Source organism: Geotrypetes seraphini, chromosome 1, assembly GCF_902459505.1.
Source record: "Geotrypetes seraphini chromosome 1, aGeoSer1.1, whole genome shotgun sequence".
Lineage (NCBI taxonomy): Eukaryota > Metazoa > Chordata > Amphibia > Gymnophiona > Dermophiidae > Geotrypetes > Geotrypetes seraphini.
The window spans coordinates 321,828,078-321,855,923 of NC_047084.1; the positions used below are offsets into that span (position 1 = coordinate 321,828,078).

The 27,846-nt window shown below is 42.9% G+C and overlaps 1 protein-coding gene across 4 annotated transcripts in view; it reads left to right on the forward strand.

Moving 5' to 3' along the window:
* The window catches only part of PPP3CA (protein phosphatase 3 catalytic subunit alpha), a 654,035-nt gene that overhangs the window by 230,935 nt on the left and 395,254 nt on the right, over positions 1-27,846 (forward strand). For all 4 annotated transcript variants that reach the window (XM_033956955.1, XM_033956965.1, XM_033956983.1 and 1 more), the window contains exon 2: positions 18,910-19,110. In XM_033956955.1, coding sequence (XP_033812846.1) covers positions 18,910-19,110 — 201 coding nt within the window. The remainder of the gene's footprint in view (positions 1-18,909; positions 19,111-27,846) is intronic.

A 27,846-nucleotide genomic window follows, 5' to 3' on the forward strand; every position in this document is an offset into this window, starting at 1 on the left:
TTCTAAGCAAAGCATCCCAGAAGCTGTGTGGCAGTGACAACCAGATGCTGGGGGTCCAACTCGGGGGTTAGTGCCCAAGGAAAAAGATCTGGGTGTCGTTGTAGACCAAATGATGAAACCTACCACCCAATGTGCGGTGTCGGCCAACAAAGCAAACAGGATGCTAGGAATTATTAAAAAAGGGATGGTTAACAAGAATAAGAATGTTATAATGCCTCTGTATCACTCCATAGTGTGACCTCACCTGGAGTGTTACGTTCAATTCTGGTCTCCTTATCTTAAGAAAGATATAGTGGCACTAGAAAAGGTTCAAAGAAGAGCAATCAAGATGATAAAGTGGATGGAACTCTTCTCGTGTGAGGAAAGACTAAACAGTTAGGGCTCTTCAGCTTGGACAAGAGACGGCTGAGGGGGAGATATGATTGAAATCTACAAAATCCTGACAATGAAGCCGACGGCACAGTGCGCCAGCGGCTGCAAAGAGAGCTAATGGAATGCTATGTATAATCAAGAAGGATATTACTACAAGAACGAAAGAAGTTATCCTGCCGTTGTATTCGGGCGATGGTGCGTCCGCATCTGGAGTACCTGCGTCCATATTGGTCGCCGTACCTTAAGAAGGATATGGTGTTACTCGAGAGGGTTCAGAGGAGAGCAACACATCTGATAATAGGGATAGAAAACCTTTCATATGCTGAGAGATTGGAGAAACTGGGACTCTTTTCCCTGGAGAAGAGACTTAGAGGAGATATGATAGAGACTTACAAGATCATGAAGGGCCATTAGAGAGAGTAGAGAGGGAAAGATTCTTCAAACTTTCAAAAAATAAAGAACAAGAGGGCACTCGGAAAAGTTGAAAGGGGACAGATTCAAAACGAATGCTAGGAAGTTTTTCTTTACCCAACGTGTGGTGGACACCTGGAATGCGCTTCCAGAGGACGTAATAGGGCAGAATACGGTACTGGGGTTCAAGAAAGGATTGGACAATTTTCCTGCTGGAAAAGGGGATAGATGGGTATAGATAGAGGATTACTGCACAGGTCCTGGACCTGTTGGGCCGCCGCGTGAGCGGACTGCTGGGCACGATGGACCTCAGGTCTGACCCAGTGGAGGCATTGCTTATGTGCTTATGTTCTTACGAGTAGAACAGGTACAAGTGAATTGATTTTTTACTCCATCAAAAATGATAGATTAGGAGGCACTCAATCACAAACACTTACTGATAAAAATGATGGAATCTATTATCTCTAGTTAACTTTCCAACTATTTAGAGAAATTTTCTATTCTGTTACCATTCCAACATGAGTTTCAGACCAAATTTTAGCACGGAAACCCTTTTAGTGTCACTAATTTCAAAGATTCAAAATTTACAGATGCAAAATAAATATGCCGTTCTCCTGCAATTTGATTTGTTAGCCACATTTGATGTTGTCCATCATGATATCTTGATCCGTATGTTATCAGATATTTGTTTAAATCAAGCAGTTTTGAACTGGTTTAATAAATTTTTATCATTATGATCTTATGAGGTATATTTGGAGGGTGTGACACCCTCTTCATGGAGGCCGAGCTGTGGTGTACTTGTAAACCTTTGTCGCCGATACTGTTTAATATTTATATGACCTCATTGGAAAACTTTTGTCTTACATCTGTAGAGTCTATATTTACCTACGCAGATGATATCCTCATTTTACTGGAAATTGATCCCAATCTTAACAACTTAGTCTCAAACATAGACTGTTGCATTTCTAAACTTCAAATGTGGGCACTTTCCATTCAAATGAAACTGAACGCTGCCAAAACTAAGTTACTTTGGGTGGGGCCAAAATTGGGAAATCTCCCTGTCTCTGTCGCACTAAAAACAGGTATTTCGTTACAGATAGATTTTTCTTCCAGAGTGTTGGATATTGTCCTAGACTCATCACTCACATTTCATGAACAGATAAACTCTTTGGTAAAAAAGTATTTTTTTATTTTACCTATGTTAAGGAAAGTTAGATCATTATTTCATCAAGATCATTTTTCAGTGCAAGTACAGTCTATTGTACTTGCCCAGTGGGATTAATGTAATTCTGTATATCTAGGTATCAAACAGGGTAGTTTAAGACGACTTCAGTTTAAGAAGACTTCAGAATACAGCAGCTAAACTTATCTTTGGAAAGATAAAGTATGATCATGTCTCCCCCTCTGTTGAGAAATGCTTCATTGGCTCACAATCCGTTTTAGGATCCGGTTTAAATGCGCCTGCGTCATTTTTAAGCTTCTCTATGCAATATTTGGTCCTTTGGTCCCTTTACACTGGAATACCCTTAGATCTTGCCATTCGAAGAATACACAGAGATATAAACTACTGTTTCCTTTCTTCAGAGGAATTAAATATGCCAGGAAACTCAGTCAATCTTTCGCTTATAAATTGGTAAAAATGTGGAATAGGCTCCCTGACTGTCAGATTGATAAGTAAGTTCAACAATTTCGTAAAGTCCTAAAAACTTTGTTATTTACACAATACTTGAACAGTTTACCTAAGATTCAGCGAACTGATTGCTCTACAACACTTATTTTCTCTTATGCTCTTGTTCGCTTTTTTTTTTTTTTTTGCTGGTCTTTAATTACTTGTAAACCGAGTCAAGCTCCGCTGGACAATGACCCGGTATATAAATCGAAGACTAGATTAGATTACAGGAAAATGCTTTTAAAACCAAAGAATAATTAAGCTGTGGAATTCGTTGCCAGAGGTTATGGTAACGGCAGTTAGTCTTAATGGGTCTAAAAAAGGTTTGGACAAGTTCCTGGAGGAAAAGTCCATTTTTGCTATTGAGACAGGCATGGGGGAAGCGACTCTTTGGGTTGCTACTCTTTGGGTTTTGGCCAGGTACTAGGGACCTGGATTTGCCACTGTGAGAACAGGCTACTGGGCTTGATGGACCATTGGTCTGACCCAGTAAGGCTATTCTTATGTTCTTTTAATAGACTCTGCCACACAGTCCTGTAGATGTGAGTGTAAGTAGGTCAGAAGGTGCCTGTGCTACAGAGGGCCTTCCCAGAACAGGACTGAAACCAGTGAAACCTTGAACGGTAGGAAGCCATTCCCTCAACTTTACTCTCTGAAAAATTGCATTGGTGAGCAGAGTTGTTTGAGATAATTATGCACAGGCGTTGCTGCTTTCACTAATTAATGATTAATCACCTGCAGCTGGAAACAATAATTTCTCTGTCTGATCTTTATTAAAATTTTGCCAGCAGATCTTTTCAGATTGAGAGCCCTGAAGCAGCATATTCTTGTTCTATAAATACTGTGTGCTAGAGAGATTTTGCTGCACAAATAATGGCAACTTTCATCTGTTAATTTTGTGTGGCTTTTTTTTAAAATTTTTGCATATCTAAGGACTAAGAGTAATGCATTGTAAAGTCTTTCTGATAAATAGCTTTTGCACATTTTACATATGCAACCGTGATTTTAAAGAAAGTGTGTGTTGGCCACAACAATGCAGTACAGAGAATCAGGTTTAATTACGGTGGGAAGCAAGGACTTAGTGGTCCTTTTATCAAGCTGCGGTAGGGGTTTAACGCACATAATACGAGCGTTTAAACCGCCTGCCGCGCTAGCCGCTAATGCCTGCATTGAGCAGGCGTTAGTTTTTTAGCCAGCCGCGGGGGTTAGCGCGTGATAAATGTCTGACTCGCTAACTCCGCAAGCACGGCTTGATAAAAGGACCCCTCAGGCTCTTTCCCTCTGTATCCTGGGAGGGACCTTAGGTGTTTGAGCCAATCAGGGCCTTAGGATCCTCCCTGTGTATCCCAGGATCACCGGGAAGGGGAAGGTTCGCCATTTGTAGTGGGCCTGAGGAGCAGAAGGGACTGGGCATACCTCCTGCTGTCAACTAATTTCAAGGTTCAGGGGGTGTGGGTGAGGGTTCGGGGAGGGGCCAAGGTGCATCTGGTGGCAAAGGGAGTGGGTATCCCTCCTGTTTATTTTTGTTTTTAACAAAGGGGAATGGGAAAGGGAAGGAAAGGGTCGGTTGGTGGGGGGTTAAGTCCAGTGAGGGGGTCACCATGGCAGGAGGGAGTGGGCATCTCTTCTGCCTCTTTTAGTACCAGTGTTGGGGTGGGTGGTTGTTGGGGGTGGGGCCTGGCAGAGTGGTAAGTTTGACGGGGGGTCGCAGCGTCAGGAGGGAGTGGGCATCCCTTCTGCTGATCTTCAATTGGGGGGGTTGGGGGTGTCGGGGGTTTGGGAGGGCCAGGGGCTAGCAGCAGGAGGGAGCAGGCAGCCTCCTGCCAATCACGTTGTTGGCGCAGGACAGTCATCTGGGGGGGCTTCTTTCTATTTTTTTTTTTTAATGGAGCAGATATTGTGCATGTGTAACACATGCACAACATCTGTGCCATTAAACAAAAAAGAAAAAAGCCACAACAGAAGGCTGTTTTGGGGCTTCCCCTGCCACTCAGCTGTTCGGATTTTCCAAAATTAGCTCTGCTTATGTGTCAAAGTCACTCTCATACAGCGAACCTCCATGCGAATGATTTGCATGGAAACTTGGAACATCGATTGTTGTTCCACAAGCAGCTAACAAATTGGGCCAACAGTGACTTGCAAGGTCTTAGTGACCATGTTTAGTCCATCTAGTCCTGGATCAGCTCTTTGGAAGGGGTGTGTAGAAGGGAACATATCATTTATATACACGGATAGCTTTAAACCCCACTGGGGCTTCTTGTGATCCTTGGACAAGTCACTTTACCCTCCATTGTCTCGGGTACATACTTAGGGGCCCTTTTAAAAAAGGTGTTAAGCCCTTAAAGTGCGGGTAGCGCCTCAAACAGGGTACCACAGAATTGCATGAAAGCATTTTACAGTGTTTTATCTGTTTGTACGCAATACCCCACCCCTCCCCCCACAGAATAAGATCTCCATACAGCACAGCAAAGCATAAAAACCATTGGAGGCAGTTTTTTGTTGTATGATTTAACAAAGAAAAAAAAAAAGTACAGTCAAACCTCAGTTTGCGAGTAACGCGGTTTGTGAGTGTTCTGAAGGCGAGCAAAACATTCAAGGAAATTGTGTCTCACAAACCGAGCGTTGACTCGATTTGCGAGCCCCTTCACAAGAACTGGCATAGCCCCCTACCCGCGAATGCCCCCCCCCCCGCAAGAACTGGCTTCGCCTGCCCAAACCCAAACCCTTACCCCGATCTGGCACCGGCATGCAGCACCAACCCACAGGATGTGATGGTGCCTGAAGATCCTGTCTCTTGCCACTGGGCTGGGCCTTGAGCATCTCGGAGAGAGTGAGAGCCGGAAGGCCTTGAGCATGCGCAGATGCTCGAGGCCCAGCCCAGTGGCAAGAGACAGGATCTTCAGGCACCGTCACATCCTGTGGGTTGGTGCTGCGTGCCAGTGCCAGATCGGGGTAAGGGTTTGGGTTTGGGCGGGTGATTGCCGGTTCTCGCGGGGAGGGAGGACGTTCATGGGCGGGGGGCGATGACGGTTTGCAGGCGGGGGCTCACGAGCGGGGGGGTCGATGCCAGTTCTTGGGTGGGGGTGGTAGAAGCGCACCAGTGACCTTGCGGGTGGGGGGGTGTGGAAGCAAGCAGCGCCGGTGGCCTTGGGGAGGGGGGAGGAACCAATCAAGTGGGTTTCCCTTACTTCCTATGGGGAAACTCGCTTTGATATATGAGCACTTTGGTTTACGAGCATGCTTCTGGAACGAATTATGCTCGCAAACCAAGGTACCACTGTATTCAGAGAGGACATTTCTCAGTTATCCAGCTAGCGTGTTAGAATTAGTGCAACTAACTGGAAATGCACAGTAGGAAATTTCTGCCTCATAGCGTTCCTTTAAACAGCACTAGCTCTCCTATTGTATTAGTCCTTCAAATCCTTATTGTCATGTTACTACTACTAAATGCTTGCTGTACCATACTAAATTTTATCCATTTTAAATTGCATTTAGGCATAGTGCGACTCAGAAATCTCAGATTAGATTAGATTAGATTAGAATTAACAGTACTTCTTAGCTAGGAGGCTGTAAGGCCCAAATTCTATAAATGGCGCCTGCCCCATGTCATCGATAGGTGCTGCTTCCAGAATCTCGGCTCCCAAAGACACTAGGCACCGGAAATATAGGCCAGAGTTCTACAGGCCTACGTGTCCAGTGCCTAAGGTCCTTCCTGAATCGAGGTTAGCATCGCGTAGTGACACTGAAGCCCGACACCGCCCCTAAACACACCCATTTTCGGGCTTCAACGTTACTAGGCGACGCCAGATGCCATGGACCCTAGGCGCCAGTCTGGGAGGCTGCTTAGTATCGCCCCCATAGGTTTTTAATTCGTTTTGAATGGCATGACCAATTATTGCACCATTTAGAACCAATTAAAAACACTTAAGTTTGTTGCCAGTATGACAAGGGCACTGCAGTCCATTCTGTGTCCATGACGAGGTGTGGTGGGGGTTGGATGTTGTAATATCTAAGGTGTGTCCTTTCCTTTTGTAGGACATGATGGTTTTAGGTGTATTTGTGGCAATGATGATCACTGCTGCATGTTCAATTTTTACATACTGTAGAATAGGAAAGGATTGGTTCTCTCAGTATGTGCTATCATCATTTATGACATCAGAGCAAAATAAATCTGTCAAATAAGATCCCATATTTTTATTCTAATTCAATTCAAATGCATCATTTTGAAGCAGTTTCCATCACTGCCGCATACCTCGACTCACACTGGCTCCCAATACAAGCAAGAATACAATTCAAATTTTACTGTCTACTATTAAAGCAGTGGTTCTCAACTCTGTCCTAGGGGACCCCCCAGCCAGTCAGGTTTTCAAGATATCCCTAATGAATATGCATGAGAGAGATTTGCATATAATGGAAGTGATCTCTCTCATGCATATTCATTAGGGATATCTTGAAAACCCGACTGGCTGATTTAAAGCAATGAATGGAGACAGCCCAGCCTACTTGAACAAACTGCCTTATCCAAACTGCCACAACCAGGCTAAGGAGAGCCCAGACACCATTCACGCACCCCCCAATCAGAGACGTCAAACGCAAAAAAAATGGATGATGGCCTGCTGGCCACCCAGACAGCGAAACTGGACCACCAACTATCCAAACTACTGATCACGACACCAGACTACAAAACTTTCACTAATGTAATGTAATGTAATTTGTGATCCAGTATATCCCAACCATCATAAAAACTTGTACTACAAGCAGGTTGTAAGATTGTAATCAAACATTGTCATCTCAGGAGTAGTTCTGGAGGCTGCAAGTGAATGAGCATTATTTTGCACATGGAAGGGACTTTGAGGTTCTTTTACTAAGCTGCTGCAAAAACTGGCCTTGGTAGACCCTTGTGCAAGTTCTACATTTTCACTGCAGCAGTAAAATGTACAATTTTCAGGGGGGAGGGGGGTTGTGCTAATGAATATGTACTAAAACTGCCATTAGGGTGTGTCCATTAAATAAAAACACCACGTGAGCCCTTGCCACCACCCATTTCTATAGGCAGTAAGGGCTCACACGGTAATCTAGTTAGTGTATGGTAATATAATGATGCTGATTAGTGCAGGAACATCCACTTTCCACCCCCATATTTTTTTAGTGCATAGTTAGCATGATTCACGTTTTAGAGTTACCATAGGATGTTTGAGCATGTTCTGCGGTACATTTTAAGCTGTGTTAGGTGTGGCTTAGTAAAAGGACCTCTTTGATCACTCAGCTGATTTGATTGCTTTCTGTTTTAAATAGAGAATGACACGGGGAAAAAATCTGTCCCCGTCACTGCACCTTCCCCCGGCCCACCATCCTCTGCACCGCCCTGTCACCGCCATTCCCTTCACCGCACCGTCACCATCACCGCCATCCCTTTCACTGCCCCGTCACCGTCACCGCCATCCCCTTCACCGCCCCGTCACTGTCACTGCCATCCCATTCACCGCCCCGTCACCGTCCCCGCAGCATCCATATAAGCCTTAGTACTGCAATATTTAGCTTATTCCTTTCTTATAAATCAAAGTTCTGGCTGCTGAACTAGAAAAAGAGATGTTCAGCTGGCAGGGCTTTGTTTATAAATTTTTATCAACACAACTAATATACTACTTTATCCTAAAGCAAAAAATAAATAAATAAATAGAATTTTTTTTTCTACCTTTGTTGTCTGGTTTCTGCTTTCCACAATCTTCTCATTCAATTCCTTCCCATCCACTGTGTGTCTTCTCTTTGCGTCTTCCATTTGCTGTTACTGTGCCTCTCCCTTCAACCCCTCCCTCAATTGGTCTAGCACCCATCTTCTCTCCGCTCCCCCATAGTCTGGCATCTGTCTTCTTCCCTTCCAGCGTCTTCTCCCCACTCTGCCTTCCACATTTCCCTTCAGGGTCTGTTCCTCTCTACCATCTTTCAATGTCTGTTCTATTCCTTTCCACCACCACCGTCCCTCCCCTCCTTTACCATCTGTTCCTTTCTACCACCCTTCTTTCATATCTTCTATCAGTCCCCCCACATCATCACTAGCAGTCTCTCTTCTCCCTTACCATGAGCAAATAGAACTTCTGAAAATTGTATTTCTGAGGCATTATTTCTAATGCCTCAGCATTAGACATCAATTTTATAATTTTTACTGTCTGCTATGATTTCATTCAAAATTTGGTTTGTGTTGTGGCTGAAGATTCCATGAGGCATTTAACCTTTTCCTGTCTCTTGAACTGTGATTTCAAGTTGATTCCTTCAATAATGGAGTCTCACGGCAGTAGCAGTTTTCTCTTTTGGGCTCTTTTGACATTGTTTAAGGGATTTCTTGTACATTTGGTGCTGGTCTTCTTTGATGAGGTCACTTCAGAATCTATTTCCAAGGAAGAGAAACTTTTTCCCTTTCACTCCCTCCTTCCTTGTGTGAGCCGGGAACACGCGGTCCCCGCAGCCCCCACCTGCATGCCGGCTCGATCGTTTAACCAGCTTCCTCTCTCCGCCTCACCTTAGTTTGCCGGCTTTCTTTTTTGGCGACCGGCACGCTTTCAAAGAGCCGCGCATGCGCGGCTGCTCAAAGTTCAATCTTCTGCTCTGCTGCAACTTCCTGTTTCTGGTTGGGTCAGAGCAGAAGATTGAATACTGAGCAGCTGCGCATGCACGGTTCTTTGATAGCGTGCCAGTCGCCGAAAAATAAAGCCAGCAAACTAAGGTGAGGTGGAGAGAGGAAGCTGGTTAAACGATCGAGCCGGCGTGCGGGTGGGTGGGTGGGAGCTGCGGGGACCGCGCGATCCTTGATGCCTCACTACGGTGACAAGACCATTCACCGCTCCACGGGGCGGTGAATGGCCTTGTCCCCGTCCCCGCAGAGGCTGCTATTTTTCATTCCCCGTTTTGGCAGGTTACCCGCGGCTAAACGCGGTAGCCGCGGGTAAAACCGCCACCATGTCATTCTCTAGTTTTAAAGTCAAATGGTGAGGTTAACCATATTAGTTCACTTTAAAAGCAATATATAGATATAAAATATAAAGGGAAAATGGAGGTACCTTTTCATTGGACTAAATACTTTTTTGAAAGTAACCCTTCTTCTTCAGATCAGAAATAAGCAAATGTTGGCAAATACATATCAGAATATATATATAAATATACTCGTATCAGAATATACAGTCAAACCTCGGTTTACGAGTGCACCAGTTTGTGAGAGAGAGTGAGACCAGAAGGCTTTGAGCATGCGCAAATGCTCAAAGCCCAGCCCAGCCCAGCACAGGGAAAAGGGAGGATCTCCTTCGCATCGCCGAGCCCAGCCCAGGCCAGAAGAGGGAGGATCTTCGGGCACCGGCACCTCCTGTGCATTGGTACTGGTGCTAGTGCCCAATCGGGGTAAGCGATGTCGTTGCGGTGCTCGGGGGGGGGGATGTAGGATCGCGGGGGAGGGGGGAGTGTATGGAGCAGCGTCGGTGGCCTCAAGGGGGAGGGGATGGAGCAGCGCCGGTAGCCTCGGGGGGGGGGAGGAGGAGGTGGAACGAATCAAAGTGAGTTTCCCTTACTTCCTATGGGGAAACTCGCTTTGATATATAATAATAAGAATAATAATAACTTTATTCTTCTATACCGCCACAATCTTGCGACTTCTAGGCGGTTTACGAGCATACTTCTGGAACAAATTATGCTCGTAAACCAAGGTTCCACTGTATAAGTAAAACATAAAAGCATTCATTCCAATGGCAGTCTCACAGGAAGAGAAAAGGGGTGGGTAAGGTGAGAAGCAGGAAGAGATGGATGGGTGATAAGAGGGTGACAAAGCAGTATAATTTTATGGTTTGTAATGTGATAGAAAACCCCGTTCTTTGTCTGGTAGGTGTCAAAATATTTTATCATTGTGATTTCAAAGGTTTTATGTTCCTTTTAATATTCTCATCATAAAATCTTTGATGCATTGTTTACAAGCAATGCCTGATTTAGACTTGGTGAGGCTCTAAGCTATATAAATCTTAGAGGCCCCCTTGTTAATAAGTTACACCATATTGTATACAGCAAGAAACAATACGGAAATGGAATTTTAAAAATAAGTTTAGCATTCGTTTCACACAACGAAGTCGCCCGAGCTGCCGATGTATTGCATCCTTCCGCGCAGGCACTGCAGGCAGTCTTTAGTCACTGTGCTTAACTGCCCTCTCTCACTGTATACAGTCGTCCTTTTAAGATAAACTCAATATTTTTTATATATCATGGCTTCTAAAAAAAGCAGGAAGGTGATTTCTGTTGAAATGAAACGGGAAATAATTAGAAGGAGTGAATGTGGGGTAAAACAGTGTGACCTCGTCAAAGAGTTTGGCCTCAGCAAGACCACCATTTTCACCATTTTGACAAATTTATCTTTTTTATGTCATCTTAGCATATTTTATGCTGCAGAACGAATTATTTTTTTTAACATGTATTGTTATGTGAAAACGCGTTTCACATAACGAACTTTTCGCATAACAAACTTGCTCCTGGAACCAATTAAGTTCGTTGTGTGAGGCACCACTGTATATATATATATATACACACACACACAGTGTGTCACACCCGCGCTCTTGTAAGGCACAGCGAACCCACGGGGACGTGACCAAAACCTCAGATCCAGCGTGCCCCTTACTACCAAGGGACCCTTCAGGTTTGACTTCAGGCACAGTATCTGCCTAATGAGCATGCAAGGTAGAGTCCAAATCAGAAATGGCAAAACAAAATAGCTTTATTCCAGCCACTGGTCAAATAACCAAAATACAGGCTTCAGCCTTGCAGTTCAGAAATTCATCCTTGCAGTTGCATGGAATTATAACAAAAGGTTCAAACAACACAATCAGGATGTTCAAGTTTGGTCAGCACTGAATTGAGTACAGTCCCCTGCTTCTGGCCTTTAACAAGGTAAGTAACACAGTCCTCTTCACCAGAGCAGTTATACTTTGACCTTTGCAAGCTTTACACACAGTTCATACCAAAAGAAGGCCAGCAGTTTCTTGGTTTCTGAATGAACAGAAAAAACAAACTTATAACAGACTGTGCAGGTGCAGCAGGTAGAAATCTCACATGATGTTACTGGTGCTATACCATGCATACTTTCCCTTGGAAAGGTTGCTTGCAGTTTCTATGCACAGCTGAGAGGGAAGGCAACGTAATTGCTCAGCTTGGTAACAATCCAGGAAACCATTCACACGTTTGCTGGTAACCCACACTTATACTGCTTTAAAGGAAAGCCTCCAAGTTTAGCTTTCAAAGAGAAATCCTAAACTTACTTCAATGAACTGTAGTTTAGCTGGCAGCTCAGAGATATAAACAGCAAACCCAACTCTTATGCTCACTGTGTTTCCATGGCTATTGGCTGGGTCTCAGTTCCTATCTGGCTTTCCTGCACTTCCATGACTTCCTACTCTGGCTGCTCCCAAGGATTCCAGGTAGGAGACAACTCCTCTGCCACTACCATAGGCCAGTCTGTAATATCAGACTCCTCGGGTGGAGTGAGAGTGACTGACTCTCCCCAGGTTTCCTCTCTCCTGTTTGCCTCCCTCCCCTTCCTGTTCTGAGGAGCCACGTTATATCCTGTGGAGAGCCACTTCCCCCTCTGAGTAGGTGGGGGGAAGGGGTTTTCCACACACCAGCCTGCTCCCTATTACTACAGGCAGGATTCTTGCTAGTCCTAATTCTCCTAGGCACAGGTTGCTCAAAAGGTATCAAACTTCTGACAGTGGCAGGGACAGGTTTGCACTGGGTACAGCTTTCCAGCCTAACCTTTTTCCTGCCCTGCCTCTTCTGACTCCTTATCATTGTCTGAGCAGAATTCAGCTAGAATCTGTAAATTGGTTCTGTCACCTGATCAGCTCTCTTGCATCTAGGCTCATGTGGTTCTCTCCTGCTTCTTGGGAAAAAACCCGAGACAGATAGGGTTTGTTATGGACAAAACCCGAAATGGACTTAGGTTAGTCACAAGTGATATAGTAAGGGGGTGCGGACCACCCCGGGCGCCGTCTTAGTGAGGGTGCTGGCACCTCTCCTCCTTTCCACCTCCCCTTGTAACTCTTTGGTTCTTTGTCGGTTGTGAACAGCATCTCCAACCTGCTGCTCACGCCGGCCTTAGCTCTCCCTCTGAAGTCACTTCCTAGTTGTAGGACCAGGAAGTGATGTCTAGAGGGAAATGTGAGGCCAGCTCAGGCAGCAGGCTGGAGATGCTGTTCGTGACGGCGAAGCACCAGAGAGGTGTGGGAGGGGAAAGAGAATGTGCATGTGTGGTGAGGGTGCTGCCACCATCCCCTTGCTATGCCACTGTGTGTGTATGTGTGTGTGTATATATATATATATATATATATATATATATAAAATGCTGACAAAATTAGTAATTTGGATTACATTTTATTAATATACTGTAAGTAATTATGAATTTATTTGTAAATCATAAAACCGATAAACCTGAAAACAGAAAAAAAAACTTGCTTAAGATATTATCTAAATTCATTACGTATGAAGCCATTTAAAATGTAAGGATGAAAGTAATTCTACCTCTCAAACATTTAAATAAGCTTGATAAAAAGCCATATAAAATTTTCAGAGCCCCCTAAAAATTCTGAACTTTTGGGAGGCCCCTGCAGACTATGACACCCTAAACTGTAGCATATTTATCTTATAAGTAAATCTGGCACTGTTTACACAGACTAATCTCGCACAGCTACCCTTTCATCGACCAAACACTGTCACACAAGTACCTGCCCAACCCAGCTTCCTACCTTTTGGACACAGCTCATGTCCAGCAGTACACATACAATACAGAAAAGAGATACATCCCTCCCCCCCCACACATATATGTAGATCCTACAGCTACACACACAGGGAAAAGAAGACTTTGTATCCACATTTTTAAGGTGAGTGGGGGGGGGGGTCCTTTGAGATGTGCTCAGGACTCAAGAGGTTAGTATTGCCAACTGCTTGGCTTTTTTTTCAGAAGTCATCAGAATTTTTGCACGAAAAGAATTATTAAGAGAAAAACACAATATCATCTGACAAACGAGGAAGACCAGAAGACATGAAGATAATCCGTCAATAAGTCCGGAGAAGCAACATCCGGACTTATTGACGGATTATCTTCAGTCTTCTGGTCTTCCTCGTTTGTCAGATGATATTGTGTTTTCTCTTAATATTCTTTTCGTGCAGCTGAATTAGAAACTGCTATTAAGCTCTCCATTCTGATAGAGGCTCCAGGTCCAGATGGATTTTCAGGGGACTTTTTATTGTCTTCTCTCTCCACATTTATGTGGTCCTTTGTTGGCTTATTTTAATGCTGCTGTTGCTCAGGGCTCCTTTATCGTGTTCTGCTAATGAGGCTCTTATTTCCTTGTTATTGAAACCTGGTAAGGAGGACTGACTCCCGGAATCTTATCGTCCTATATCTTTGATCAATGTAGATCTTAAGCTTTTTGCTCACATGCTTGCTAATCGTCTTGCTCCACATCTTTCTGAGCTTATTCATGAGGATTCAAGTTGGGTTTGTTCGGGGGCGTCAATCTGTCCGTAATGTTTAGGTTTGTTGAATCTTCGTTATTTGACTGTGGGTTGTGGTATGCGACATATTAATGATTTTTTTTTAGGGGTACCTCAATGTTCACTAACACTGCTTTAGAACTTTTTTGTTTTCGCTCTACTCACTTTAGTGCTTATTTTCATTCTCTTCCTTCTCTTGTGCCTGAATCTCTCGCTGCGAAAGTGCTTCACCGTCCCTTGTGGAAGGTTTGGCACTGGGTCTGTAAATTTCATTCTATTTCTGCTTCTGTGACTCCCTTTTTGCCTATTCGTTTTAATAGCTCCTTTTTGCCGGGGATAGATGGTCCAATGTTTTGCATGGTGGGAGACGAGGGGGATTCAATATATTTTTCAATTGGTTGATGATGATGGGAAAATATAATCTTTTGCGCATGTTGCAAAGGGAGTTTGGTTTCTCCTTCATTGATTATTTTGCTTATATGCAAAATCATCATTATGTTTTTTTCTTTGCCATCTAGTTCTTTGAATGCCTCCTGTCAAGAACTGCTTTCTACAGCTTTTACTATTGGTTCTCAACTTCCAGTTCCCCTTAAATTTCATCATCGCCATTTGAGAGATGAATCCCCCTTGTTTGACCATTCTCATTTACGGGAAGCCTGGATTCGTGATCTTGCTGAAAATTTCCAGAAGATGTACTCTCACGGGCTGTTTGTAGATTGTCAGCCTTTCGGAAATATACTACTTTTTGGGAACAACAATATAAGTTAGTTTTTCTGCTTGTATATTTCTCGTAAGAGGGCATATCTATCTCACTTTCGTGAAAATGCAGCCTGTTTGAGATGCCAGGCTTCTGAAGCGAGTTTGGGACATATGTTTTGGACTTGCCCTGCTATTCAAGTTTTTTGGAATGCTGTTTTTGTCCTTTGTGGAGCGCATTTGGAAAGTATCTATTCGTCGCTCCTCCTTTGTTATTATTTGGGACTGTTCCTCATTTTTTTCCTAGACTGAGGGGTGCTTCTGCTTTTCTGAATGGACTGTTGTGGTGGCCTAAATGTATTTTGATTCATTGGCTTGAAGATTACAGCTCCTGATTATTCTTTTTGGAGATGTCGTATGATTACCCTTTTGATGTGGGAAAGGAGAGATGTGTTGGATTTTTCTACTCTCTCAGGCAGGATTTTTTCAACGGACTTGGGAACCTTTCTGGACAACAATGACTCCGCTGGCCCGAAGCCGCTTGCTAAACTGTTGAATTTCTTTATTTTGTTTTCTTTTATTTTATGTTACCTGGTTAAATTTTTCTGGTTTGAAATGTACATGGAAGGAGGACCCTGGGAGGGAGGGGGGATTATTTACTTTGGGGAGTGGGTTGTGTTGGGTTATTTATAGGTATAGATTTTGATATTTAAAATACTGAGCTTGTTTGTTTTGCTTGTTACTATTGTTGTGCTCAATAAATATATTTGAATATAACATTAATTATCAGAAGTCATCTATTGAATTTGTAATAATATTTGGGGTTTTCTAACAGATACTCAACAGCAATTTCAGTTGTATTTGGGCATTGGGGGGGAGGGAGAAAATTAAAATCTTTGTTTCCTTTCTGACTTGGCTTGTTTTGTATAGCTTTGTATTGCTAAGATGCTTGTTGACAAGTTTGTTACTTTTGCATTCAATAAATATACATTAAAAAAAAAAAAGTCCAGAAGACAGACAGAATGAGAGATAACATGTCTGGGCATCTTTCTTGTGCTTAAAACCTCTTTCTTCTGTTCTTTAGTTTTTCCCTCCTACCCCCACCGCTTGTGAGTGAGCTCGTCCTGCCTGCTTTCATTGTAACTACTGTAGCTGCAAACACTAAGGGTAGGATCCAGCCAATAGGAAGGCTGTGGGGGTGAAGGACTGGAAGGTGGCTCTGGTCACAGGAAGGGAGGAAATAGAGAAGGTTTCTGTGATATACAGTACAATTGAAGTTTCTATATCTGGCAGAACAGCTCCAAAAGTTGCAGTACAGTAAAGGTACACTGATGCACTGTAACATTCTTTGTGGTCCTCTCCTGATCAGGCACACATACATATATCAACATATCAACACAGAAAACATGTACCGTATTTTTCGCTCCATAAGACGCACCTGACCATAAGACGCACCCACCTCTAGAGAAGGAAAAATCAAGAAAAAAAATTCTGAACCAAATGGTGTGCTCTGTACCCTGTCCCCCCTCTGGTGGTAGGCCGGGATAGGGTACAGGGCACATCTAGTGGTGGGCACGTCTAATGGTAGGCAGCCCAATGCCAGCCCGCCCCAAGCCAGCCAGCCTGTCAGCCCCAGGCCAGCCAGGCAGCCCCAAACCAGCTAGCCAGCCCCAGGCCAGCCAGCCAGCCAGGCCCAAACCAGCCAGCCAGCCAGCCCCAGGCCAGCCATCCAGCCCCAGGCCAGCCAGCCATCACCAAACCAGCCAGCCAGCCCCAGGCTAGCCAGCCAGCCCCAGGCCACACAGCCAGGCCCAAACCAGCCAGCCAGCCCCCAACCAGCCAGCCCGCCCCCGGCCAGCCAGCCCCAGGCCAGCCAGCCAGCCAGGCCCAAACCAGCCAGCCAGCCAGCCCCAGGCCAGCCAGCCATCACCAAACCAGCCAGCTAGCCCCAGGCTAGCCAGCCAGTCCCAGGTCACATAGCCAGGCCCAAACCAGCCAGCCAGCCACAGGCCAGCCAGCTCCCCTGTACCTATTAAACCTGCCCCCTGCTCGTGGGTCCGTCGGCTCCAGACCACCTCCCTTGCTCGTAGGCCCAGCCGGCTTCCCTCCCTCCCTGCCATGGCACCTACCGGTTCCTTGCAGCTGGTGCTCAGGGGTTCCACTTATTTCCCAGCCTGCAGCGCAGAGATCAGCAGTACGGACGTCAGGAGCAAGCTTTACACACTCCTACTCGGCCCCGTGCTGCTTTATAAATGGCTGCCGTAAGTTATTGCGTCCTGTGAGAACCTATGGCAGTCATTCGGAAAGCAGCGTGGGGCCAAGCAGGAGAGCATAAAGCTTGCTCCTGGTATCGGTGCTGCTGATCTCTGCGCCGCAGGCTGGGAAAAAAAGTGAAGGATACACACTGGACCACCAGGTTAAAAAGGGGGGACAATGACGATGGACAGGGGGGGGTGTTTTTAAAAAATTGGTGTGGTGGCGACAGCGGGCAAATGGGGTGTTTTTTTCATAAAAAAAGGTGGTGTGGCGGCGGCAGTGGGCGGGGTGTGTGTTTTAAAATAAAGGTGGTGCGGAAAAGGTGGTGTGGCGGGGTAACAAAATTTGTACCTTCGCTTCATAAGACGTAACAAGATTTCCACCTACTTTTGGGTGGAAAAAAAAGTGCGTCTTATGGAGTGAAAAATACAGTATATCCCTCTGTACACAAACACACATGTGTACATGCATACCCAAATACAAACATGTACACTCCTCTCCCCATCATACATACACATGCGTTTACAGGCAGAGAAGTTGGAAGGAATTCCCTGAGGCATGCTCTGCATGCTTTCCCCACTTATTTAAAAATTTTCACTTAATAACGAATTATGCTAATTGATTCAGTTACTATTCTCAGCTAAATTGGATATTATTTTATGGTGCTGGGCCTTATGGATCTTCCCACAGTTTATTTCCCCACCACAGATATTCGTGATGGTGCACACGTCTTTGAAAGAGTTTGCTGTGGAGTTCTGGAATGCATAGGGAGCTATTTCAGTAGATGCAAAACTCTGGCTAGATCCAAAGGCATTAGCCACTTGGAAATATTACCATGCCAGTGACTTGACAGCTTGGAACATTTTATGTATGAATTTTTTTTTTTCTTTTTAAAGTATCTTTCTTTTTAATTTAATACCATTTCTATACTTGTTTTCTGGGTGTAGAAATTATTTTAAATTATAGAAATAAATTTTAAATCCAAAGTGATGAACGCATATAAATAACTCATAGACAAAATATCTTTTGTTATTTTTTTTATTACTAGGTTTTTATTGTATTTTGTGTGTTTCTTTGTAACTTTTCATGTTGATTATTAACTGCTCGGGACTAATATGTTTTTAAGATTACAGTAATTAGCTACAAAAGCATTGACATAAATAAATAAATAAATGCCTGCATACACATCAATTTTAGCTCATAATAACGGTAGTCACTTTTGAACAAATTACTCTCATATCATGACATTTTGGTGTTTGGCTGTTTGTGATGAACCAAACCTTTCAGATGGTGGGAGAAGTGCCTAAGTGATTAGAGCTACAACCTCAGCACCCTGATGTTGTGGGTTTGAGCCCAGTGATGCTCCTTGTGACCCTGGGCAAGTCACTAAATTAGAGAATGACACGGTGACAAAATTAATCACCGTTCCCGTCCCCGCGGATAACCGCGGTAAACCATCTTCATGTCATTCTTTAAGGAGAGAGGGAAGAATCAGAGTATGAATGGCCACAACCACTGACCCGCAAGCTTTGCTTTGAAGAATGCTGGTGTAGAAGGACTGAGATTGAAATAGACACTAGAAAATGATAAGGGATTATTTCCCGCGGTTATCCGCGGGGACGGGAATGGTGATGAATTTTGTCACCGTGTCATTCTCTACACTAAATCCTCCATGGCACCAGGTAGGTTAGGTAGATTGTGGGCCTACCGGGACAGATAAGGAAAAATGCTTGCGTACCTGAATGTAAAAACCACTTAGACAACCTCCATTGATAGGCAGTATATAAATAACCAATAAACTTGAATAGTGCATTAGGTACCAGCAAAGGCTTTGTCAAGAAAGGGTTACTGCATAACTTGAAAAAAAAAACTAAAAAGCTACAGAGCACTCTTTAGTAGTTGATGAAGAGTGCAGAGATTTTTAATAGTGCTGGCTTCTGTCCCTTCTAGTTCCTGTCCCATTACTGACTGTTTGTTTTTCTTTACAGCTGTCCCATTTCCTCCAAGCCATCGATTGACAGCAAAAGAGGTGTTTGACAATGACGGGAAGCCCAGGGTGGATGTCCTAAAGGGCCATCTCATGAAGGAAGGTCGACTGGAAGAGAATGTCGCCCTGAGAATAATAACGGAGGGTGCATCAATTCTGCGCCAGGAAAAAAATCTGCTGGACATTGATGCCCCAGTTACAGGTGAGCACACTTTTAAGAATATGGAGCAGGTAACTGTTAGGATTAGTGTAACTCAAATGTGCCTTAACAGTTTCCAGTCTAATGTGAATTGTCTGCACAGGGGGTTAATTTTATTAAGTGGGTACTAAAATTAATGTCTTGATTATCTGCGTAAATGTTTAGAATACTGACATATGCACGCATACGAGTGCACATATGTGCATACATGCCAAAAATGTGCCTAAGTGCTATTCTGTAAATATGTGCATATATATACATAAGCAGAGGCTGGGCGGGACTGACACATGAGTAACTTACGTATCTCTCTAGCTTTTAAGCATGAGCACTTAACACCAGCTCTGTGGCTGATGCAAGCACCCACTCCTAAATTCTAGGTCTGTATTTAATCTGTTACACTAGTATCAAATAGTGGGAAGTAGGCACTTACTTTCCTTTAAAAGAAGGTGCCAGATAGGCACCCTGCTATAGAATTTCTCCCTTATTCGCACTTTGGTAATCATTCATTACAGTAGGGCCTTCTGTTGATTATTGCATTTTATTGTTTGCTGAAGCTGTGATGGTATTTCTTTTACTCGCATGGGTGACATGACAGGAGATTTTTTTTTAATTGGATTTTGGGGTTTTTTTTCTGTCCAGTCAATTTGTCCTTGTAGAGGATGCCATTATTATTGATTCTCTGTTGATGTGAACTCAGATCTATAAGCATTTTATTCCTGACTTTTAACTAAAAGACTTTCTTATGGTTAGCAGAAAGTGTAAGGACACAAGATGTGTTGGGAGCATAGCTTTACACTTTGATTAGAAATTTGCTTGTTTTATTTTTCCTAAGAATGAGAAATGGTATTTTCTGCTTGCTTTTTTTTTTTTTTTTTTTTTTAACTGTTCTGCTGCTTAGTTTTGTAAACGGCTATAATGTTTCCGCATTTTCAGTGGTATATTAAAAGCCTATAAAGAGTAATTAATTAGATAAAAAGATAGTAACCTTAGGGTCGCTATTCAATGTGATTTAAACAGCCAGGATAGGCTTCTGGTAGTTTAACTCACTTGTCTGGGGCTAATCTGGGCATATTCAGTGGCACTTTAGATAGTACTGCTGAATATATCCAGTTAGGCCCTGATTCTATAAATAGTGCCTAACTTCTAGGCATCGAGGAGCGCGGTGACGGGACTAAATCGCGCAAGACAACGGCGCGCCGACAACTGAGCGCAGACAACTGAGCGCAAGGTTGACGGCGCACCGAAGAAAAGCACTATTTTAAAGGGCTCCGAGGGGGAGTGTGGTGGGGGAACCCCCCCACTTTACTTAACAGACATTGCGCTGGCATTGTGGGGGGTTTGGGGGGTTGTAACCCCCCATATTATACTTAAAACTGAACTTTTTCCCTAAAAAACAGGCAAAAAGTTCGGTTTCAAGTATAATGAGGGGGGTTACAACCCCCCAAACCTCCCACAACGCCAGCGCGATATCTGTTAAGTAAAATAGGGGGGGTTCCCCACCAACACCCCCCGTCAGAACCCTTTAAAATAGTGCTTTTCTTTGGCATGCCGTCAACCTTGCGCTCAGTTGTCTGCGCTCAGTTGTCGGCGCGCCGTTGTCTCGCAGCGATTTTGTCTATGAACCGAGGAGCGCAATTGTCAGTCATCCGCTAGGGTGCCATTTAAAAACACTCCTCTTCTCAAAGAGGATGACCTAGTTTATAAATAACTCTACACTCTCACTGTTGAGAAATCTCTCCTATCACTATTTCACCCTCATTCTTCCTCTGTTAGTTAATCTTTAAAATATTTAATTACGCAAATGCAATTAATGGTAGAAAATATGTTGTTTCTGTGGTTTATATTCTGTAAACCGCTTAGAACTGAAAAGACTTGTGGGGTATAAAAATAAAGATTTGTGCGATGTTATGTTATGTTTATAGAATTGTGTCTAGCAGCACTTAAACAGTCTTAGGCGTACTCCTTAGGCGTAAACCTTAGGCGTACTCCATTTATGCCAGGGTTTTATTAGCCTAAATGAGTGTGCCTAAGTCAAACCAAGTCTAAAATCTGCCCAGAATCCTCCCCTATCCATGTCTTCTTTCTGATAGGCCTCTCGGAGTAGATGCCTACATAGAAGTAGTAGGTGCTTACCAGCTAATTAAATTTTTTAAAATTGTTATAAAATTGCTTTTTAATGGTGTTTTTCAATTAATGGCGCCGATTAAGCCTAACTGAATAATTAAGTTAGGCACCTAACTTCAGGCTCCATTTATAGAATTGGGCCTTAGCACCTAAGCCAAAACTGATTATTTTGTGGGTGGTCTAGGAGCAGAACTGACACTTATGCAGTTAAGCGCTTAATTGCTTAAGGTAACCACATAAATGAGACTGTATAAAACACAGTCTTGTTTGACGGGAAAACAAATCACAGAGAGTGCTTTGGGATAGGCCACAAGCAGCATTTGAGGATTGCTGCTGTTGCACTGAAGTTATTTTTAGCAGGTACTGCTACACGGGAGCACGATCGGGATTCCCGAGATGGTGGGAAACATCTTTACAGCAGAGATGGAAAGGATGGAGAGATAGGCGGTGGCCTGGGTAGCGTTGACCTATGCACAGGTTGAGAGATTTTATTCCAATTTTTAGGTCTAAAACTGCATGGGATCGAACTATAATCGAGTATTTATGATACTCCTTTGTTTTTCTGCTTTACTGTCTGTAGGATGTAACAGTTTGCTTTGTAGTGCAGACTATTCTCATTGTCAGTAAAACTCTGGCATAAACAAAACTGACCACTGACACCTGATAAAAGTGTACTAGCTTTCACTAAGAATACCCTATTGCACAGATTTGGGTTTTCTCCTGGCTTTGAGTGGCTGGCAACTTATCTTTTGCAGCCCTAGAATCTAAAGGTTACAAGATTTCAAGAGCAACATGATTTATACCAAAGGAAAATCATGCCAAACAAATCTGATTGATTTCTTTGACTGGGAGACTAAAGAACTGGATCAAGAATACATGTTAGATGTAGTATACTTGGATTTCAGTAAAGTTTCTCACAGGAAGCTCATTAAAGTGGTAAGATGGATTGGAAACTGGTTAGCTGGGTGTATCGCAAACTGTGTGCCGGAGATTCCAGGTGTGCCGTGAGACGCTAGGGAGGAGGAGAGGTGCCGGTCCTGGCTGACTGCCTACAGGACATGCCTCTTGCAGCAGAGGCACATCCTGTAGGCAGTCAGTCTGCGCCAGCACCAGTGCCTCTCCTTCTCTCCGTGCCTCTTCCCTTCCAGCACCCCTCACTGGCAGCTCAGAGCCCCGTCTGGAGAGACTTCACATATGCGCAAACATTGATGTGATGACATCATGCATGCATGTGACATCATTGCATCAATGTCCACACACTTCCGGATGCCTTCGAGCTGTGGCCACCACATTTAGTGTGCTGCGGCTTCACAAAGTTTGCTAGACAGTGGGATAGCTAATGGATGACAGATGGTAAATGAAAGCCACTTGGAGGAAAGAAAGGTGAATTATGGAGTGCCTCTGGGATCAGTAATTGGGTCTATTCTATTTAATATATTTGTGAACAACATTGCTAAAGGGATAGAAGGACGAGTTTGCATTTTTGCAGATGGCATAAAGATTTAGAACAGACTGAACACCCAAGAGGGAATAGATAACATGAGAAGTGATCTATAAAATTAGAAAAATGATCTAAGTTAAAGATTAATACAAAGAAGTGGAGAGTAATGCACTTCAGATGTAGAAATCCAAAGGAGATATATGAAATAGGAAGACATGAGACAATATTTCACTATGGATGTGAAAAAACTTGAAGCAGTTTAGAGGAAGTGACAAAAATGCACCAAAAGACATATGAAAAGAGACTTGGTTCTGGTGGGCAAGTCTTTGCTCTAGTTATAGATTTGAAAGAATAAATGCTGAAAATTTAGGACTTGGTAATATATTTAAATTAATATGGGACCCATTGGCATCTTATGTTACCTCATTGTAATTGTTTGTTGAATGTGTGTCAGTTTGTTCTTTACTTTGGTACATATCCAGGGTAGGGTGGGAGGGGGATTCTTTATGTTATAAATTGATTTTTGAATATTTATACTTGGGATGGGTGAGAAGATATCATTATTCAGAATAAGGTCGGATATTTATGATAATATATGTTTGTGTTATATTGAATGATTATTGTTTGGGTGGGTGAAAATGGATGATTATGAACATGGGAAAGATGAATGTGCTTTTATTGTATTATTATGCGTTGCATTAGTTGTATTGCACTGTTGTAGTTTGAAAATTAATAAAGAATTTTAAAAAAAGAGACTTGATGATACAGATGTTTAAGAACATAAGAATTGCCGCTGCTGGGTCAGACCAGTGATCCATCGTGCCCAGCAGTCCACTCACGCGGCGGCCCTTAGGTCAAAGACCAGTGTCCTAACTGAGTCTAGCCTTACCTGAGTACGTTCTGGTTTAGCAGGAACTTGTCTAACTTTGTCTTGAATTACTGGAGGGTGTTTCCCCCTATAACAGCCTCCAGAAGAACATTCCAGATTTCTACCACTCTCTGGGTGAAGAAGAACTTCCTTACGTTTGTACGGAATCTATCCCCTTTTAACTTTAAAGAGTGCCCTCTCGTTCTCTCCACTTCGGAGAGGGTGAATAATCTCTCTTTCTCTACTAAGTCTATTCCCTTCATTATCTTGAATGTTTCGATCATGTCCCCTCTCAGTCTCCTCTTTTCAAGAGGGAAGAAGCCCAGTTTCTCTAGCCTCTCACTGTACGGCAACTCCTCCAGTCAAGAGGACATGAATTGAAGATGCAGGGTGGTAAACTTAGAAGTAAAATGAGGAAGTACTTTTCATGGAGAAAATGATGGATGTCTGGAATGCCTTCTAGGTAGAGGTGGTGGAGACCAGAACAGAGTAGTGGGTGTGGCATTGGCTGATTTGATGGACAGACTAGATGGACCTTGCATACTTTTATGTGCTGTAAACCTATTTTATGGCTCTGTCTTCCCTCTTACACCACTCCTAGAACTAATGTTATGTATTTTCCAAGTTTCCAAGTTTATTATAAGATTTGATTAATCGCCTATTCCAAATTCTAAGCGATGTACAGCTAAAAATTACAAAGTCAGGGGAAACATACATGACTAACAAAATTATTACTAAACATATTAAAATATCATTAAATACATAACATAATATAACATGACTAACAAGACTATTTTTACATACAAGACCACTCACGTCATCCTCCATCCCTTACCCTGCCAATTCCTTCCACGCTTTCTTTCACACGTGTGTGTACACACATGAGGATCCTTACCACCCCTTCTTTATACATCCATTCACTATTGTACTTTCTTCTACTGTAGTTTGTGCTGGGCAGGGCCAAATTTATATATATATTTCACATGCTACAACTTAGGGCCTCAAATTGCAAGATCCCTTACGTTTCACTAGCATGGAAAACTATTAAACCTAAAATCTGCTTCCTACTTAATGAGGGGGTGGGGGTGGGGGGGCATCTTCTGTGAATCTAGCCATGGTGCTGGCCACTTGCAAACAATAATCAGCAGAATGTTACAGTTTAAGAAAACAAACAACAGGTTGCAGACTTCTGAATGATATTCTCAAACAGGGCAGATTAACCTTATGGCAAGCCCTAAGCAAATGAATGCTTTGGGACTGCCATCCTAATATTAAAAAATAAATAAATAAAAATCAAAGATTTCCAAATGGAGCCTCATATGTTTCTGACTTCAGAGAAAAACCAACAAAGAAGGAAGCAGCAGGTAAAAAGCAATGCTTATTGATGATTCCTGTTGACAGTGCACAGTAGGTGGAGATGATTCTGGACCACCCCTACGCTTATTTCTGCCAACATCTAATCTAATCTAATACAAGATTTCTGAATCGCTCTAATGCCATTTAGTTCAAGGCGATTTACTTCAAAAAGAAGCCATAATAATTCTATGGGAAAATACAATTCCTTGGGTAAAAAGATGTCCTTACAATTCTTTAACTAAAAGTACTAACTCTACAATCTATCATATAAAAATGTTTTCAACATTCTACGAAATTTAATCTAATCTAAATTACAAGGGAAAATATTTGCCTTGAGCACCATTGAATTAGCATATTTGAGAAGACTCCTCTTAAGCATTTAGGCCCTAGGTATGTACCTAGCTTGCCTCCTGATTTGGCTTTATAATTTTTTTTCTGCCTTTTGTTGGTGTTTAGCTCCATATGAGCATGTAACCTCTCTCCTACTGTTTCTCCTGAAGTAGACACATCTGGGAGCTCTGAAGCCATCAAACACTCCATGGGGCTCCTGGAACCTTGCCAACAGGATGATTCTGCCAACAGGAGGATTTTGAGGTTATTAATGTTGACTGTACCTCCATGTTTTATGTTTTATTAAATCCCTTCCCCCTCCTCCTAGATAAATTCTCCCCCAAAACCTCCACTTAAATAATCTCTTCCTCCCCAAAACACCATCCAAGTATTCAGATCCCTGAAATGTTACGTAATCTTATTTGTACTCTAACTGTAATCTATTTGTTATATCACACAGTAACGTACAGTCAATCTAATATCCAATTTGCAAGTTCTTCTGGAATTAATCCAGGTACCTCTCCTCCCTTATAACCAAAAAAACCAAACAAACCCCAAAGCTGTTGTAACTTCACTGGAAATGTCCAGTTAGCTCTTTTGTAATCCGCCTTGAACTGCAAGGTATAGGTAGAATAGAAGTCCCTAATGTAATGTAAATCTTGTTATACCACTCACTCATATGACAGGTCCAAGTGGTTTACATTAGCTATAAAAATATAGAAAAGAACTCCAATAATCCTAGGACAGACCTCAAAATATTCATACAAAAAAATAAAATACATTCACAACCATATATCACACTAGATAAACCAAAATAAACGTGAATGCCTTCCAGCTATTAAAATCACACAAATTCACATTGCGAAAACCTTTTCCACTCAATAGATATGAATTATCTCTGATAATAAAGAATCTTTACCAAATGCCTCACAAAAATAAAATGTTTTTAATCTAGTCTTAAATGCTTGCAAATTTACCTCTAACCTCAATTCACATGGTAAATGATTCCACAGTTGCAGGCCAATAAAATAAAAAGCCTTAGGGCTCCTTTTACAAAGGCACGCGCTAAAATGCTACGCGCGCTATCCGCTACCGCCTCCTTTTTAAGCAGGTGGTAAGTTTTCGGCTAGCACGCACTAATCTTGTGCGTGCGCTAAAAACGCTAGCGAACCTTAGTAAAAGGAGCCCTTAGTTTTGTTGAGTCCCATTTTGCCCTATTGGCTGCAGGGAGAACCAGCCTATTATCTTGAATTGTTCTCAATATTCTAGCCGGCGTATACGGAATTCTCAGGGTATATAAATACTCAGGTTACTAAAGATAAAAAGACTGATGCACCAGAGTCAAAGTTTTAAACTGAATTCTATAAAGATTAGGGTAACCAATGGAATTGCAAAGATAGAGGATTGATCCTATCAAATTTCTTTTTGAAACCAATAATTGATCGCTGTATTTTGAATCGTTTGCAGTCTTCTGGGAGCACTTTTTGTAATACCCATATAACAATATTAAAATAATCCAGTTTAGAAATTAATAATGCATGAATAAGTATGCAGTATTATGTTCTTGAAATAGGATATGTGGTGTATGTAACCAATTTAACAGATGGTTATAAAAGCAATCCCCTTGTTTACGAACATCACACTTACGTTGGTCCTGCTCTTCCTTCGGTTGTCCCAAAGTGCCCCTCTCCCTCCCTCCTGAGTTCCAATGTGTCCTTCTCTTACCTCCCTCCATCCATTTTGTGCCCCAGGTATGTGCCTTCCACTGGCGGGTGTTTATCTTCTGGATGGCTCCCTCCTTCCAGTTTCTCTGCACAAAAGCCTTCCCTCTGACATGGGAGCAGTTTCCTCCGAATGGAAGTGGGGGAGAGAGAGGGGCATGTTGGGACATGGGGAGGGAGGGGAGAGGGGGCACATTGGGACTCAGGAGGGAGCATAAACTTTGGACAGAGGATGGAAGGAAGGAGGGAGGGCAGGAACTTGGAACACAGAATGGAGGGAGGAAGGGAAAGAGATGCTGAGGTGGAGAGTGAATAGAAATGGGAGAATTAGGTGTCTGAGTGAGAGGAAAGAGAGATGGTGTGTGCATGGGAAGATGAAGAAAGAGGAGAATTGTTTGGGTCATAGGGAGGAAGAGAGAATTAATGAACATGGTGGTGGGCGAGGGAATGAGGTAGAGATTGCATGGGGAAGAGAAAGAAGAGAGGGAGTAATGCTGGATGTGGTGTTGTGAGAGGGAACAAGTGGGATGGATGAAACGGATGCAAGAGGGGTCTCAAGGAGGTGGAGGAAGGTGGGAAGAAATACTAGGATCCGAGTTACATACAAATTCAATCTAAGAATGGTTTATAAACGGAACCTGTTCTTAACCCGGGGACTGCCTGTACTTTTTTCAAGTGTAAGGATTGTCAACCCTGTCAGGTTTTCAGAATATTCACAATGAATGTTTATGAGATAAATTTGCATGCAATACCTTCATTATTGGTAGATCTATCTTATGCATATCCATTGCAGCTATCTTGAAAACTTGACTGGCTGGATGTGTCTCAAGGACTGAGTAGAGAATTGCTGTTCAATCCATGCAGAAAAAAAAAATGCAAAACCTAGCCAACAGTTTTAC